This window comes from Acomys minous (assembly GCF_964271855.1).
Source record: "Acomys minous genome assembly, chromosome: 10".
Taxonomy (NCBI): Eukaryota; Metazoa; Chordata; class Mammalia; order Rodentia; family Muridae; genus Acomys; species Acomys minous.
In genome coordinates this window covers 35,630,156-35,645,568 of record NC_140491.1, presented here as the reverse complement: position 1 = coordinate 35,645,568, position 15,413 = coordinate 35,630,156, and the positions used below count along the sequence as shown (strand labels likewise).

At 49.0% G+C, this 15,413-nt stretch overlaps 1 protein-coding gene across 1 annotated transcript in view; it reads left to right on the top strand.

The window, feature by feature from the left end:
• Nucleotides 1–15,413, top strand: part of LIMK2 (LIM domain kinase 2) — a 74,528-nt gene that overhangs the window by 6,366 nt on the left and 52,749 nt on the right. The window contains exon 2 of the mRNA XM_084799274.1: nucleotides 11,968–12,067. Within this exon, the coding sequence (XP_084655400.1) occupies nucleotides 11,968–12,067 (100 nt within the window). The remainder of the gene's footprint in view (nucleotides 1–11,967; nucleotides 12,068–15,413) is intronic.

The following is a 15,413-nucleotide window of genomic DNA, read 5'->3' as shown; positions in this document are numbered from 1 at the left end:
AGTCAGTCATTCAGAGCACTTGCTGTAGAGGACGCAGGTTCTGTTCCCAGCACTCTGACGCAGCCCACAGCCCTTTGTAACTTCAGCTCGAGGGTATCCAACACCCTCTTCTGGCTCCTGCAGGCACTAGGCGCACATGTGGCATTTACGTACATCTAAGCAAATACTCCTACATATGAAATAAAAATATGTTCTGTTTGTTTGTTTTTTTAAATGAGGAGAGAAGCTAATATGGTGATACACATATCATCCCAGCCTCTGGGAGGTGGAGGTAGGAGAAGCAGTTGTTCAAGACCAACCTGGCCACGTAGCCTGGGCTCCATGAGACCTTGTATCAAGCAAATGAGTACATAAAAATTAGGTCTCAAAGAGGGTAAATAATCTTGTTCAAGGACACAGAGGCAGTAATAGAGCCAGGCTTTCAAATCCAGTTTTTTTGTTTAGCTTAAAATTTTTTATTTGTTGCATATATGGGGTGCACCACTTGTAGCAGCCAGAAGAGAGCGTCAGAACCCTTGGAACCAGAGTTACAGGAAGTTGTGAGCCACTGCATGGGTGCTGGGAATCAGACCTACTACTACTGAGCCATCTCTCCAGCCCTATTTAAATCACATTAATTTTTAATGTTTTTGATGGGGGGGGGGTGGTGGTAGTGACAGTGCCTGTGCCATGACACAGGTGTGGAGTGTGTGGAGGTCAGAGGTCAGAGGACAACTAATGGGAGTCAGTTCTGTCTTTTACTATGTAGGGGTCTACCTCAGGTACTCGGGCTTAGCAGCAAGCACCTTTTTCAGCTTAGCCATCTTGCAGGCCCTTATTCCTTTTAATTTAAATGGTACTAGAGAGATGGCTCAGTGGTTAGGAGCACTTGTTGCCCTTCCGGAGGACCCAGATTTGATTCCTAGCACCTCGGTAATGGCTTACACTCATCAGTAACTCCAGTGCCAGGGAAGCCAAAAACCTCTTCTGACCTTTATGGGCATTAAAGACATAGACGGGGGCTGGAGAGATGGCTCAGTGGTTAAGAGCACTGTCTGCTCTTTGAAAGGACCCGGGTTCAATTCCCAGCACCCAAATGGCAGCTCACAATTGTCTTTAACTCCAAGATCTGACACCTTCACACCAACACACATAAATTAAAATTAAATATAAAAAAAACATAGGTGGTGCACATATACATGCATGCAGGCAAAACACTCATCAATATAAAGTAAATAAATCTTTTTTTTAAACCCATGTGAGCTGGGCAGTGATGGTGCACACCTTTCATCTGAGCTTTCAGGAGGCAGAGGCAAGAAGATCTCTGTGAGTTCGAGGCCAGCCTGGTCTACAGAGCGAGTTTCAGGACAGCCAGGGCTACACATAGAAACCCTGTTTCAAAAAAAAAAAAGAAAGAAAGAAAGAGAAAAATTAAGCAAATATTTCATGTGTATGTGTATGCCATATGCATTATGGGTGCCTGTGGAGACCAAAAGTTGTTGGATCCCTTGGAGTTGGAGTTACAGGCAAGTGAGCCACCTGGGGGTACTGGGAACTGAACTCAGGTCCTCTGGAAGAGCTGCAAGTGTTTGAACCATGAGCCATCTCTCCAGCCCTCAGTTCTTTTTATTTTTTTTATTATTTATTTATTTATTTATTTTGGCATTTCAAACAGAGTTTCTCTTGTAGGCCTGCCTTTGCCTCCTGAGTGCTAGGATTAAAAGCGTGCGCCACCAGCGCCTGGCCAGCCCTCAGCTCTTATTCCTGACCCTCACAAATGACTAACAAGAGAAAGAAGGGGACAGCAGCAGAGCCAACCCTTCCGTGCGCTCACCCGGGTGTGAGACGCCAGGTTTCGTTTCACAAGCTCTCTGAGCTGGAAGGAATCGTGAGGGCCTTGCTTGTACAGAAAGGAGCCTCAGGTCTAGGGGGACGCAGGCCCTCCCTTTGGTGTGACACTCCCGGGAGGGAGATGCTTGCAGTGTGGGCAGAGTGTCAGATGTTGGTCAGCGCTCCTAGGCTTGTTGAAATGTGACCTTTTCCCTTTGGCTGCCCCGCCCCGCTTCTCTCCTGACCAAGTGGGATTTATGCACCTGACTTGCCCCTGCCCAAAGGGTCCTGAGGTTCTGTACTTGTTTCAAGCTGCCCTGGATCAGCTGCGTTTTGTTCCTGGTTCTCATTGTCAGGTGGAACATGAGATGATTCAAGGCTTTTGTCCTCCCCCCAGCCCCCACCTTCCCTGTTGTTTGTGTTTTGTTTTGTTTCTTTCAACGAAAGGTTTGGCTTTGTACATGTCTGTTCAGGCATCGGGGTCTCCTGAGGTCCAATCTGGAGAGACCCAGTTTAGACCAGATTCCAGCCAAGGCTAAGCAGTGGCTCTGGGCTGGGGCCCCCACGTTTCTCTAAGCCTGTCATGGCGTGCGCCTGTATTTCCAGCTACATGAGGGGCTGGAGCAGGGGATTGTGGGTTCTAGGCTGACCTAGGCAACGTAGCAAAACCCTATATAAGTAAGAAAATGAAGTCCCTCCAACCTCACCATCCTGTTGTCCTGGTGGCCACTCTGCCGGAGTCACAGATTGTATGAGTTGGGATTAAGTTGGGAAAGAGAAGCCAGTCACAGCGGCACATGCCTATAACCCCACCTTGTCTTGAAAAACAAACAAAAAGCAAAAATATTTTATAGCAAGATTGAAAAAGTCCTGAACGAGAGAACACTTTTAATAATCCATTTGCTACGTAATCTCTCCTTTTTTGTTGCTTTGTTTTTCTGTTTTCTTTGAGACAGGATTTCTCTGTGTAGCCCTGGCTGCCCTGGAACTCACTCTGTAGACCAGGCTGGCCTTGAACTCACAGAGATCCGCCTGCCTCTGCCTCCCAGTGCTGGGATCAGAGTCCTGTACCACCACTGCCCATCTGCCTAATCACTTCTTAAAAGCAGCAAACTCGCTGGGTTTGGTGGCATTTTCAGGAGGAGGCAGGAAGAAGGTGGATCTCTTTGAAGGCCAACTAGGACTTAGGACACTCTGGGCTACGTATTAAAGCTCTCTCTACCAAGAAGAGACTTGATACCCTATGATACAGGGGGAGGAGGTCCCCCTCAGTCACAGTCATAGGGGAGGGGAGTAAGGGGGAAATAGGAGGGAGGGAGGAATGGGAGAATACAAGGGATGGGATAACAATTGAGATGTAATATGAATAAATTAATAAAATATATTAAAAGAAAAAAGAAGCTAAAAACAACTAATGACTGCTGGGAAATGGAGAATTAGCTACCCCAGGAATGAGCCCCATTATTTGTTACCTCTCTCTCTCAAATGTATTTTATGTGTTCATGTTTTGTCTGCAAGTGCATGTGTACCGTGTGTGCCTGATGCCTACAAGAGCTAGAAGAAGGCATTAGATCCCCCTGGTGCTGGGAATTGAACCCAGGACCTCTGGAGCAGGAGCCAGTGCTGTTAACTACTGAGCCATCACTTCTGCCCCCAGTTCCTGTCTTTAAAGGGGCAATAAAGGGCCTGGAGAGAGAGCTCAGCTAGAGCACAACCCGCCCTTCTGTAGGACCCAAGTTCAGCTACATGGTGCCTCTCGGCTGTCCATGGCTCCAGTTCCAGGGAGCTAACTCTCATCTGGCCCCCATGGACACTGCACAGCGGTGGTGCACAGACATCTGTGCAGACAGAATATCCGTACACATAATAGATATGACGAGAAACAGAAAGAACTTCCTCTAAGGTCCAAATAACATTTAAAAAGAGGAAGGGCAATAAATCCAGGACAATGAGGTTATGGTTATATTTATTACATCCTGGTAAGGGCCCACTGTTTGAGGCACCTGCACATGTTTACTTAGCCAAGCTCCTTTTTAGACTCTGACCGGCTGCTGTTACTGATGCAAGCAGGTCTAAGCAGTAGACGCTGTAGAGAGCGAGCAGCCTGACAAGGTGGAAGAGTTTCCTAGGCAGACTGGCCTTGAGAGTGCTCTTCCTTTGGGCTTTATAAGACTCCGAAGACTTCACACTCTTACATTCTCTTACTTTTCCTGAAATAGAGGTTGTGAGAGAATCAGGATTGTTGATTTGTAGGATTTTAAGGGAGCTAAAGAGGCCGAGAGAGTTCTGTGCAGTGAGGAATGGCGGGCGGGGGACACACACAGGTAAGCATCCTGGGTGTATATAGTTGTTTAAATACTAATACTATCTAATGGAAGAGCAATATATATACACATAATGTGTGTGTGTGTGTGTGTGTGTGTGTGTGTGAATATGCAGGTTCTTTAGTGCCACAGTGCAGTGTGTGGGATCAGAGTGTTGTTTTGAGCAGGGTCTCTTGTTTCTGTGGCTGCGATGCACGGGCTTCCCTTCTCACCAGAGTAGTCCTAGTTTTTCACACATGTAGGCATGCACAGCATGTGCTCTTTACCTGCTGAGCTATCCCCATCCCCGGCGGTGTGAATCAGCAATAGCAACCGAGGTCTGGTTCATGCATAGGAGGTATCTGTCCCCTGAGCCAGAGATCTGCTCAGAGACAGTCATCCCGCTGACCTTTGGAGTCCCGCTTTGATGGTTGTATCGGTGGCAGCTAGAGCCAGCCCTCCAGTTGGATTTGCTGCTGGAATATTGTCTGTTTTGTGCCAGACCCTGGAAGAAAGAGGATCAAGATGCAGCATTTCGGGACTGGAGAGATGGCTCAGTGGTTAAGAGCACGGCCTGCTCTTCCAGAGGTCCTGAGTTCAATTCTCAGCAACCACGTGGTGGCTCACAACCACCTATGATGTGATCTGATGCCCTCTTCTGCAGAAAAAGCACTCATATACAATAAATAAATAAATCTTTAAAGAAAAAAAAGATGCAACATTTCAGTACTCAGGAGGCAGAGGCAGATGAATCGCTGTGAGATTGAGGCCAACCTGGTCTATGAAGCGAGTCCAGGGTAGCCAGGGCTAAACAGAGAAACCCTGTCTTGAAAAATCAATCAATCAATCAATCAATCAATCAATAAATAAATAAATATGCAACATTTGCCCCTTAGAGCTGGGGATAAGGGACTCAAGGGGACAGGATTGTACGCAATGAGCTATAATTAAAGGACGGACACAAGCAAACAAAACGACACCATCCACGCCTTTGGGGACATCAAGAAAGACATTTGATTAAATGAAAAGATGGAAAAGGTGTGCTGAACAGAGACAGGAGCTTAGGGTATGAGCAGTGGGATGCGAGGGTGTGAGCACGGGGCAGGAATTCAGAACGTCCCACTCTGCACTAGAGCTCCCTTGTAATGAGCAATGAGGCGTCCAGGTTCTTTGGGGTCACCTTGTGAAAGCTTCCCCCATTTTGAGACTTGAACTCAGTATTCCAGGTGGGGGTCATAAGTCCATTTGTAGTTAAGAATGACCTTGGACTTCTAACCTTCTTGCCTCAGGTAAAGGTTATAGGCTACAACATTGTAAGCACACTCGAGACACACACACAAACACACACACACTCTCTCTCTCTCTCACTCAATCCTGTCCACTTTATTTATTTATTTATTGGTTTTTCGAGACAGGGTTTCTCTGTGTAGCCTTGGTTGTCCTAGACCCGCTTTGTAGACCAGGCTGGCCTCGAACTCACAGCCATCTGCCTGCCTCTACCTCCAGAGTGCTGGGCTACCACGCCCAGTTCCTCATTCAGTCTTTAAATAAATGTTTACTGAAGGACTGTAAACATCAACACCTAGGCTTGGTTGCTCCCCTAGTCCTTTAAAGTCCCCAGCAGCCAACTTTGATCGTGTGTAAGTTTTTGTGTCTCCCACCTCCCATCTCTGATGTCCCTTTCCTCAGAGCTCAGTTTGGAAATGGCTTCTTCCAGGAACCCTCCTTTGCCTGCTCCTGTGTTCCCACTTCTGAATTCACACCGCCTCCATGTCCCTGCCCCAGTTATAAACACAATCGTGCTGCTTAAGGACTGGAGGCGTAGCTGGCACGCGCTAAATGTGTGCTCAAATAATGGCCCGAAGGGGAGCCATTGAGTTTAGCAATAAGTGGTCACTTGGTGAGGCCATTTCAGAGAACTGACGGGTGGAAGGTGGATCGCAGTGGGGTGCGAAGTAACGGGAAATGAGGAACCGAGTGCCAGGAGGTGTACACAGCGTCCTTTGTAGATATGGGTGAGAGGCGCAGCTGGAATGGCAGTTGTTTCTGCTAGGAAAGACTCGGTTATTTAAATGACAATAGGAAGGAGTCAGTGCCAGGGGGTAGGAGCACGGCAATAGCTCAGAGAATGTATCTTCATACAAGGAAGACAGGGATCTAGAACGCTGGGCCGCCTCACACAGCCCGGCCTTTTCCCTGTAGACGCTAGGAAGTGTGACCTGGAACAGAGCTGGCGTTGGAGCATGGGTGAGCCAGCAGCTGTTGGACACAAGGCTGCCGGAAGGGTCAAGCCATGGAAGGACCAGGTCACAGGGCAGAGCTGTGTCTGTGGAGGGAGGCGGAAGGGGACCCCGCTTTACACTGAGCGGGCGCTGGCCTAATGTCACTCACGTGTTGAAACAGAGAAACTAAGGCAGCACAGGAGGAAGTCTCGGTGCTCTGACATCATTTGTTCAGAGCCAGCGTGTTGGATTGCTCAGTAAGTAGGTAGTCAGGCTAGACCCTCTTTTTCTTGGGGTATAAGATAAAAACAAGAAAGGCTGTGTGGGCTGTGAGAGGTAGGAGGAGGAGGAGGAGTTCAAAGCCACCATCAGTTACATAATATATTAGAGGCTGGTCTAAACTGTATGAGTCGAGGGGAAAAAAAGTCTTGTTTCAAAAACAAGGCGTGGCTTCAAAATAATGAGATTTGTTGGGCAGTGAGGTGGACAGTGAACTAACCCTAAGAGGTTTTCTTTCTTACAGATTATTTGGGGGTGGGCACGGAGGCTAGAGGAAAGTGTCCGATGCCCTGGAGCTGGAGTTGCAGGTGCTTGTGAGCTGCCTAGTGTGGGTGTTGGGCAGTAGGCATTTCACTAAGAGATTCCCTGAGCCGTGGCTCGCCACACGCCTTGGCATTTTGATACCTGGAACCCACAGTAGAAGGACAGGACTAACCCCAGAAGCTGTCCTCTGACCTTCATATACATACTGTGCACACACATATTGTCTCCTGCCCTTCACACACACACAAGTGCACACATATCACACACGCGCACGCACACACACACACACACACACACACACACACACAGAGTCTATCTTAAGTTCTTCTCATTGGAGCAGGAGTGTATTAGTCCTAGTCATAGAAAACTTCCCTAGCATTCAGGAGACCCTGGGTTTGATTCTGTCTCTGTGTCTGTCTGTCTGTCTGTCTCTTTCTCTCTCTCTCTCTCTGATCCATTATCTTGCTCAATGCCTAACCTGGCCTGGTCCTAGTTTAAATGTGTACGGCCAAACTTTTTGCATTGTAATTTTGAAGAGTGACAGCGTATGTACACTTGAGTGCTACTGTTCCGACACATGTAAACACGCATGCACATACATCGTACACACATACATACAATAATAAATATTAAAATGATTTTTAATAAATAAAACACTATTTTAGTGTACTCCTTTAATCCTAGTATTCAGGAGGCAGATAGAGAAAGATCTCTGTGAGTTTTAGGCCAGCTTGGTCTACATATCAAGTTCCAGGCTACATAAAGAGATCCCATCTCAAACAAACAAACAAAATTAATTTTGGTTTTGGTTTTTGGTTTTTTTGAGGCAGGGTTTCTCTGTGTAGCGCTGGCTGTCCTGAAGACTCTTGTAGACCAGGCTGGTCTGGAACTTTTTTTTTTTTTAAGAAGGAGGGGAAAAAGAGATCTTCAGAAGCCGGACGTGGTGGCGCACGTCTTTAATCCCAGCACTTGGGAGGCAGAGGCAGGCGGATCGCTGTGAGTTCGAGGCCAGCCTGGTCTACAAAGGGAGTCCAGGACAGCCAAGGCTACACAGAGAAACCCTGTCTCGAAAAACCAAAAAAACAAAACAAAACAAAAAACCCAACAACAACAACAACAAAAAAGAGATCTTCAGATCTGGAAGAATGGCTGAAGAACTAATCTGGTGGCGCAGGCCTGTACGCCTGGCTACCGGTGAGCGCGGGGCAGGTGGACGGGCAAGTTCAAGGCCCGCTTGTGCTGCAGAGTGAGTTGGAGACCAGTTTGGACAGTGTAGTAAGATTCTGCCTAAAAAGAGGAGGGCTGGTAGATCAGCAGCGGAGTGTCTCCTTACTGTGCACAAGGCCCTGGCGTCAACAACCCCAGGACCACAGCAAAAGAAAGGGAAACGACTGAAGGGCATTTTCGTGTCCCAACACTGAGGAAGTAGTGGAGAGGAGGCAGCTTGAAATTCCGACAGCTCACTTAACTCTCGTCTGGGGTACAAAGACGACAGCGGATACACTGGCTGCCCCCGTACTGCTGAGCCGGCTTTATGTCCCTGGAGCCTCGCTTTGTCTATTCATGGCCCCCGTGGCTGTCTGGAGTTACCCAGAGAAAACAAAGCTGCATCCAGAGTGTACAAGGGAGTCTTGTAACAACCTCGCCCCTGTTTCTAGGGCTGAGTTAGGTACCATGGCTTGATTTCAGCTGCCTATTTTATTTCAAGAAGTTGGCTTTTGAGCCATACCAAGGGCACTGTGTTTTGTTCGGGTTTTCTCTGTTTTGGAGGGCCATAAACCAACCTGTATTGCTCTTAGCCCCACAGCCCGGGAAACCTTCCGAAGCTTTCAAGGTGAGCTGAGGCTCAAGGCTCTGTTTCTCTAAGGAGACTTTTCTGCCCCTTGCTTGAAGGAACAGTATTAACATGGTCGAATAGACAGAGTAGAGGCCAGATCTCTGTTTAAACATGCAGTTTGTCACTCATACGCACGCATGCCCACAAACGTGCATGCGCACAGCCCTCATCATCAGTCTTCAATCCGCCCATGGAAAGTGTGCAAGATTATCTGAGAATGAAACGCAATTGGATCTGTGAAACCGGTTATACTTCTTGGCATATAGGAGACAGGAAACATTCATTAAATGTTCATTCTTCTGCAACCAAACCAAGCTAGCTCTGCCTCTGAAGCAAAGTCAGTGTGGGAGAGGGCGTCTTTCCCAGTGGACTTGCTCTGTAGGCAGCAAAGATGATGGAACCGTCAGCTCCATGCTGCATCTTTGTTTTTGTTTTTTGTTTTGTTTTTCAAGACAGGGTCTCTCTGTGTAGCCTTGGCTGTCCTGGACTCGCTTTGTAGACCAGGCTGGCCTCGAACTCACAGTGATCCGCCTGCCTCTGCCTCCCAAGTGCTGGGATTAAAGGCGTGTGTCACCACCGCCCGGCTGTCCTGCATCTTTGTGTGGAGAGGACCAGTCTTGTTTCGTCATGTTGGTTGAATGGATAAGCAAGCTCCTCAACCAGATGATGGGAAATGTGAGACAGAGTAAAAGACAATAGCTTGTGTAAGCCAGACGGGGGGTCTCCGGGTGCTAGCTGGGGACAGTCAGAGGAGGGAGGGAGGGAGGGATGGAGGGAGACCCTTCTCACTTCTACTGGTAAAAGTAAAAGCTAAACTGGGCGTGGTGGAACACACCTGTGATCCTAACACTTGAGAAGCAGAGGCAGGTGGATCACAGTGAGTTCAAGGCCAGCCTGGTCTACAAAGTGAATCCAGGACAGTCAAGGCTACACAGAGAAACCCTGTCTCAAAACAAAACAAACAAACAAACAAACAAACAAAAATCCAAAAAAAAAAAAAAACCAACAAAGGCTAAAAGTTCTAGAAAAAGTAATGGGTTCTGTTGCCTGTTAGTTAGTAGACTTAGGTTTTCAGTTGGGGGAGGGTTGTTTTTGTTTTACTCTTCACATTTATTTGTATGTGGAGGGGGTCACATGAGCCATGGTGCCCTGCCTAGAGTGTGGAGGCTGGAGGTCAGCTTAAAGAAGTCACCATGTGAGTCACAGGGGTCAAACCCGGGCCACCAACCTGGTGGCAAGCGCCTTTACCCGCTGAGCCCTCTTGCCAGTCCCAGTTTAGAAGTCTGAGTTGCTGCTGAGCCCCGATCCCTGTGCGGCCCGGCTGACCCCCTAGACTCACAGTCCTTCTGCCTGTGCTCCAAAGCCGAGGACACCTGCCCGGAAGGCTGGGTTTGTCTTAGCTAAAAAAAAAAGGAATAGAGAGATGGCTCAGCGGTTAAGAGCACTGACTGCTCTTCCAGAGGTCCTGAGTTCAATTCCCAGCAACCACATGGTGGCTCACAACCATCTACAATGAGATCTGGTGCCTTCCTCTGGCTGCAGGTGTACATGCAAGCAGAGCACTGTATACATAATAATAAATAAATCTTTAAAAAAAAAAAAAAAAGAAAAGAAAAAAAGGAATAGGGACCGGGTGTGGTGGCTCAAGCCTTTAATCCCAGAGACACTTGCACTTCTTAGCTTTCCTTGCTGAGCTCTCTTCTGGTCGCTCCTGGACATCTCTCCTACTTGCTCCTCTAACTCCTCCTCCGCTGGCTGGCAGGAGGTTCAGCCCCATTCTCTCCCCTGCTCAGTGATTGGCAGTATCAGGGGACAATTGGGGAGCAGTGTTTACACAATGTTGAGATTCTCAGAACAAGGATTGCAACCAGATACGGGGCATTGTGGGGGTAGGGGATGGCACAGAAATCAGCATTTGAATTACACAATAACCTTAGCCTACAGGGCCCTCCCTGTGTGCTGGCACACACATTTAATCCCAGCACCCAGGAGTCAGGGGCAGATAGATCGCTGGGAGTTGTAGGCTAACCTAGTCTAGCTATTGAGTTCCTGGTCAGCCAAGGCTACTTAGAGAACCTTGTCTTGAAGGAAGAAAAGGGAGGGAGAGATTGGGCCGGGGGGGGGGGGGGGGGGGGGCAGGGAGGGGAAGAAACAGTCAGTTACTTTAAATTACATTTTCATTTATTGTGTGTGCACATGTTAGAATGTCTCCAGGCTCTCAGGAGAGACCACCATGAGGAGAAAGGGGCTCTGCCCACATGGGAGGGATGGGCAGCTCACTTGATTTTTATTCTAACACATGTGCTCACAGTGTCTTTTACCCGTGGGCTGGGGGCTGACTAGGTTTAAATGAATTGCAGCGAAGGAGCTGGCCAGGCAAATCCCTTAGGTTCCAAGAATGCAGAGTAGTTCCAGTATAAACCAGACTCTTACTAGGCGGGGGACTGAAACACTTGCATACAGGGTTTCCAAGGTGGGGTAGATAAAAACAGATCAGAATCCCTTGTCATAAAAGTTGTACAGTGTTTGGCCGGCACAGTGGCATACACCTTTGGTCCCAGTACCTGGGAGGCAGAGGCAGGTGGACCTCTGAGTTTGAGGCCAGCCTGGTCTAGGTCAGCCAGGGCTACACAGAGAAACCCTGTCTCAAAATACCACCATGCCCGCCCCCCCAAAAAAAAAAGTTTTACAGTGTTTGACAGTAAAGACTAATTTTTTTTTTTTCTGAGACAGGGTTTCTCTGTGTAGCCTTGGCTGTCCTGGACAAGGCTGGCCTCCAAGTCACATCAATCTGCCTGCCTCAGCCTCCCGAGTGCTGGGACTAAAGGCGTGCGCCACCATGCCCGGCTCAGACTAATAGTTAATGTCTCACTGAGGCCCGTGTGCGTGATGGAGGACAGCTAGCAGGAGTAGGTTCTCCCCGCCCCGTGTGGGTCCCAGGGACTGGACTCAGGTCATCAGGTTTGGTGGCAGTGCTTTTACCAGCTGATCCATCTCACTGGCCCAGTCAGGACCATTTTTCTTTTTTAAATTGAGACAACTTTTGAAGCAGGGGTTCCCTTCCCTGGAGAGATGCTGGGCTGAGGCTTGCCAAGTGTTTACCAGAGAGCTTGTAGACAGGGCAACTGAACATGACCGGGGCCTAATCCCTTCAGTGGGAGTGTCTGTTAACTCGGCCTTATTCCACACGACTGAAATCCTGTTTCTTGCTTCCTGTCACTTAGGAACTCTGACTGGCTCGCTTTTGTTTCAGGCGAAGAAGCCTGGAGGTGCCGGGGCTGCAGCAACCATGTTCCCCTGAGCCAGAGGCTGTACAAGACGGCCACCGAGGCCTGGCACAGCTCCTGCTTCCGGTAAGGGCCTCTTCTTTCTTTATCAGTGTACTGTAGCCCCTGCACTGTTCTCATGTTCTGAAAAGCACAGAAAACAAGCTTCTGGCTAGAGAATCTTAGTCTTGGTGGGGCCTTAGGGACAGGGAGAGGCATGTGCCAAGGCTGCACCCCCCATCCCCCCCCATCCCCCACCCCCATGCTGGATTAAAGTGCCGGAACCAGAGTGAGTCAAGTGCAGCTGGAAGAAGAGCTGGGGGGTGGGAGGAGCTCTTCTAGAGTTTCTTCAACACCCCCACTTTAGGGTGTAGAAACAGGCCAGGTAGAAGGCTTTCCCCATAACGGCAGCTCTGGCTAAGAAGGTACCTTATGGCGTGTAGGGTGGCTGGCAGGATCATCTCAACCCACGGGAACCACCCATGATCCTCTGTTTTATGACTGACTTCATTATTGCTTCCATATTATTTTTGAGAGATAGCTCAGTTTCCTTTTATTGTTTGTTTGTTTGTTTGTTTGTTTGTTTTTCGAGACAGGGTTTCTCTGTGTACCCTGGAACTTGCTATGTAGACCAGGCTGGCCTCAAACTCAGATCCAGCTGTGTCTGCCTCCTGAGTGTTGGGATCAAAGGTGTGCACCGCCGCCGCCGCCGCCACCACCACCACCACTACCACCCAGCTGAGAAGCAACTCAGGTTCTTACTAATTACAGTTTCAGGGCTGGGTGAGAAGGCCTTGCTGCCAAGCCTGGTTATCTGAGTTCCATCCTTGGGTCCTCGTGGTGGTAGGAGAGAGCCAACTCCAGGCAGCTGTCCTCTGTCCTGTTCATCCATGCCATGGCTTGCGTACCTGTACACAGACACACACACACACACCAAACAAACAAACAAACAGATGTGTGTGTGGTTTTTTTTTTAAGTTACAGGCTTTAAAGCCTGCTTTCTGGGGCTCAGTTATCAGGAAGTGGAAATGCTCATAGGGGTCCCGGTGTGCAGTGTGCAGTAGGCACCCACCACACACTGTCTCCTCTCAAGGGCAGGAGCTCATCTTTGTACGCCACGGTTCTAACCCACAGTCACTCCCCATTGGTGGAATCTGTCTGCGTAGAGTTGGGTGGGCATGTGTTACCTCATCTTATACTCACGTCCTGAGAAGGAGATGGATGCAGACAGAGACCGTTTCTTGCGGGGTTTTGCTTCCACGCAGCTCTCCATACAAAGCAGCTGTCAATTAATTTAGTTGGGCTTTAAGCACTGGCCTCTCTCCACCCTCCAGGTTCAAGGTGGGAGTTGGCCTGGGGAAATGTGGCCGCTGAAAGCTGGAGAGGGACCAGTTTTCTGTCCTTTTAGAAACCCCCCCCCCCCCCCCCGTGTGTCCATGTGTGTGTGTCCATGTGTGTCCGTGTCCGTGTGTGTTACTGATTGCCTTGGATTCTCCTCCCTCTGCTCCTGGGGAAGTGGATTTTGCTGTTTCTGTGCTGTTTTACATAGAGTAGCAGCAGCAATTATGAGAGCTTAAGAGCCCTGGAGGTAAAACCCTAGGCTAGTCCTTTCATTTTATAACCAAGGCCAGCCTTGCCCTGGCACCTGACACACACATTTGTTCCTGCTTACATTCCTATTCATGTCATTTTTTCCTGTTCAGATCAGCAGGGCAGGGTAGAACAAGCTAGCCCGTGTGTGTGTGTGTGTGTGTGTGTGTGTGTGTGTGTGTGTGTGTGTGTGTAGTGGTGGTGGTGGGTTGAGACAAGGTTTCTCTGTGTAGCCCTGGCTGTCCTGAAACTCACTCTGTAGCCCAGACTAAAGGCATGCGCCACCACACCTGGCTAGTCCTGGTTACTTCTGATGGCTAGGAAAGACCGCCTGTTGGAGCGGGGCCCTTCACACTGAGGGTTAGAAGGCTGGGGCAGCGGGTGACAGTGACAAGAGCCAGTCTTCAAACTGAGATCCTGAACCCTTTGCAGTTTTGATCAGATGTTTGTGAGGTCGTGAAGGGAAATATATGGGTGGCGTGGCATAGCTGTCATTCCAGCTCTCAGATGGAGGATTCTGAGTTGGAGGTACAATATCCTGCCTTAAAAAAAAAAAAAAAAGGAAAGTAAATTGTGTTAGCATACAGATGATCAATAGCATAAGGGTGTGAGCTACAGAGCCTTTCAAGGTATTATGCTGCATTAGGTGACTTCCCTGCCCTTATAGAAAACAAGGATGAGAGTATTGCTCACCTCACAGCTTTGTTGGGAGTAATCGATTAAATGTGATACTCGAAAGTACTCAGCAGATAATTTGCCCATAAAACCACCCTGATGACTAGTATCTGTGGCTTCCTGTTATGTGGCAAGCGTGCGTCTCTACACACCTTCAGGAATACATTCACTTCTCTGCTTGCACTTTCGTGAGTCCTCAGTCATGGAGTTTCTGGAGGGCGTCTTTGAATTACTCAGGTGCAATTTAATCAAAGCTCATGTCTTTGGAGGGATGTGGTGGGGGTGGGGTAAAATGTCTGCTCCTGCTGCTGATGGCTTTGCTTTGGAGATAGCTGTGTGGTCAGCTCTCCTGAAGGCCATCTCTCACCTCATGAACTTTCTCATGGTAGAAACGGGATGACATGGCGACCTCCCACAGAGTGAGCTCATTTGCCTTAGGGATCCAGTTTTACTTTTGTCCAAGTCAGAAAAGGCTCTTCAGGGCTGGGAAGGGCTGTTTGTTTGACCTCAGGGGCAACCTGGGCTAAGGGGGATGTGGAGCAAAGGGGCCTGATGGTCTCTTACGGGCTTTTCACCCAGCCCCTCCCACAGCCCCGGTGAAGTTTAGAGTGTCTGGTACAGGCTAGCTGGAGGCAGGACCCTCCCTTGGTCTGTTCAGAAGTTCATTCCTCATCACTTCCTTCCAGCCCTGCTCTTCCCAGCTGGGCTACAGTTAAAGGAACGGAAGCAGATATTCCCCCCCCCCCACCTCCCCACACCTTTGTGTTCACTGGGTGAGGTTGGGTTTTGAATGAACAGTTTGCTGGGATTTGGTCCAAACTCCCCCTCCCCCCTCAGCTATGTTCTGCCCCGATCTAAAGTGACATCTGTAGTTCTACCTCTGAGAACCAACCCCCAAGGTGCTCAGGAGCCCAGGACAGCTTGAGACTGGAACCTGGGCCTGTTAGTGACGGCCAGCAGGCAGGCCTCCCTCCTGGAAGTAGCTCGGGGCGTCGGGCACTTGGCCAGGATTCTTCTGATCTACCAGACACATGGCCGGCCAGCCCTGTTCCTTTCCCCTCCTTCCCATGGGTCCCATTTCAACTGTGAGTGCCTCTGGCCTGCTCTTCCCTTGAACAGCGCCATTGAGTCTAAATCTGGAGCTGTTCTCTCTGAAGCTCCTGGCCTG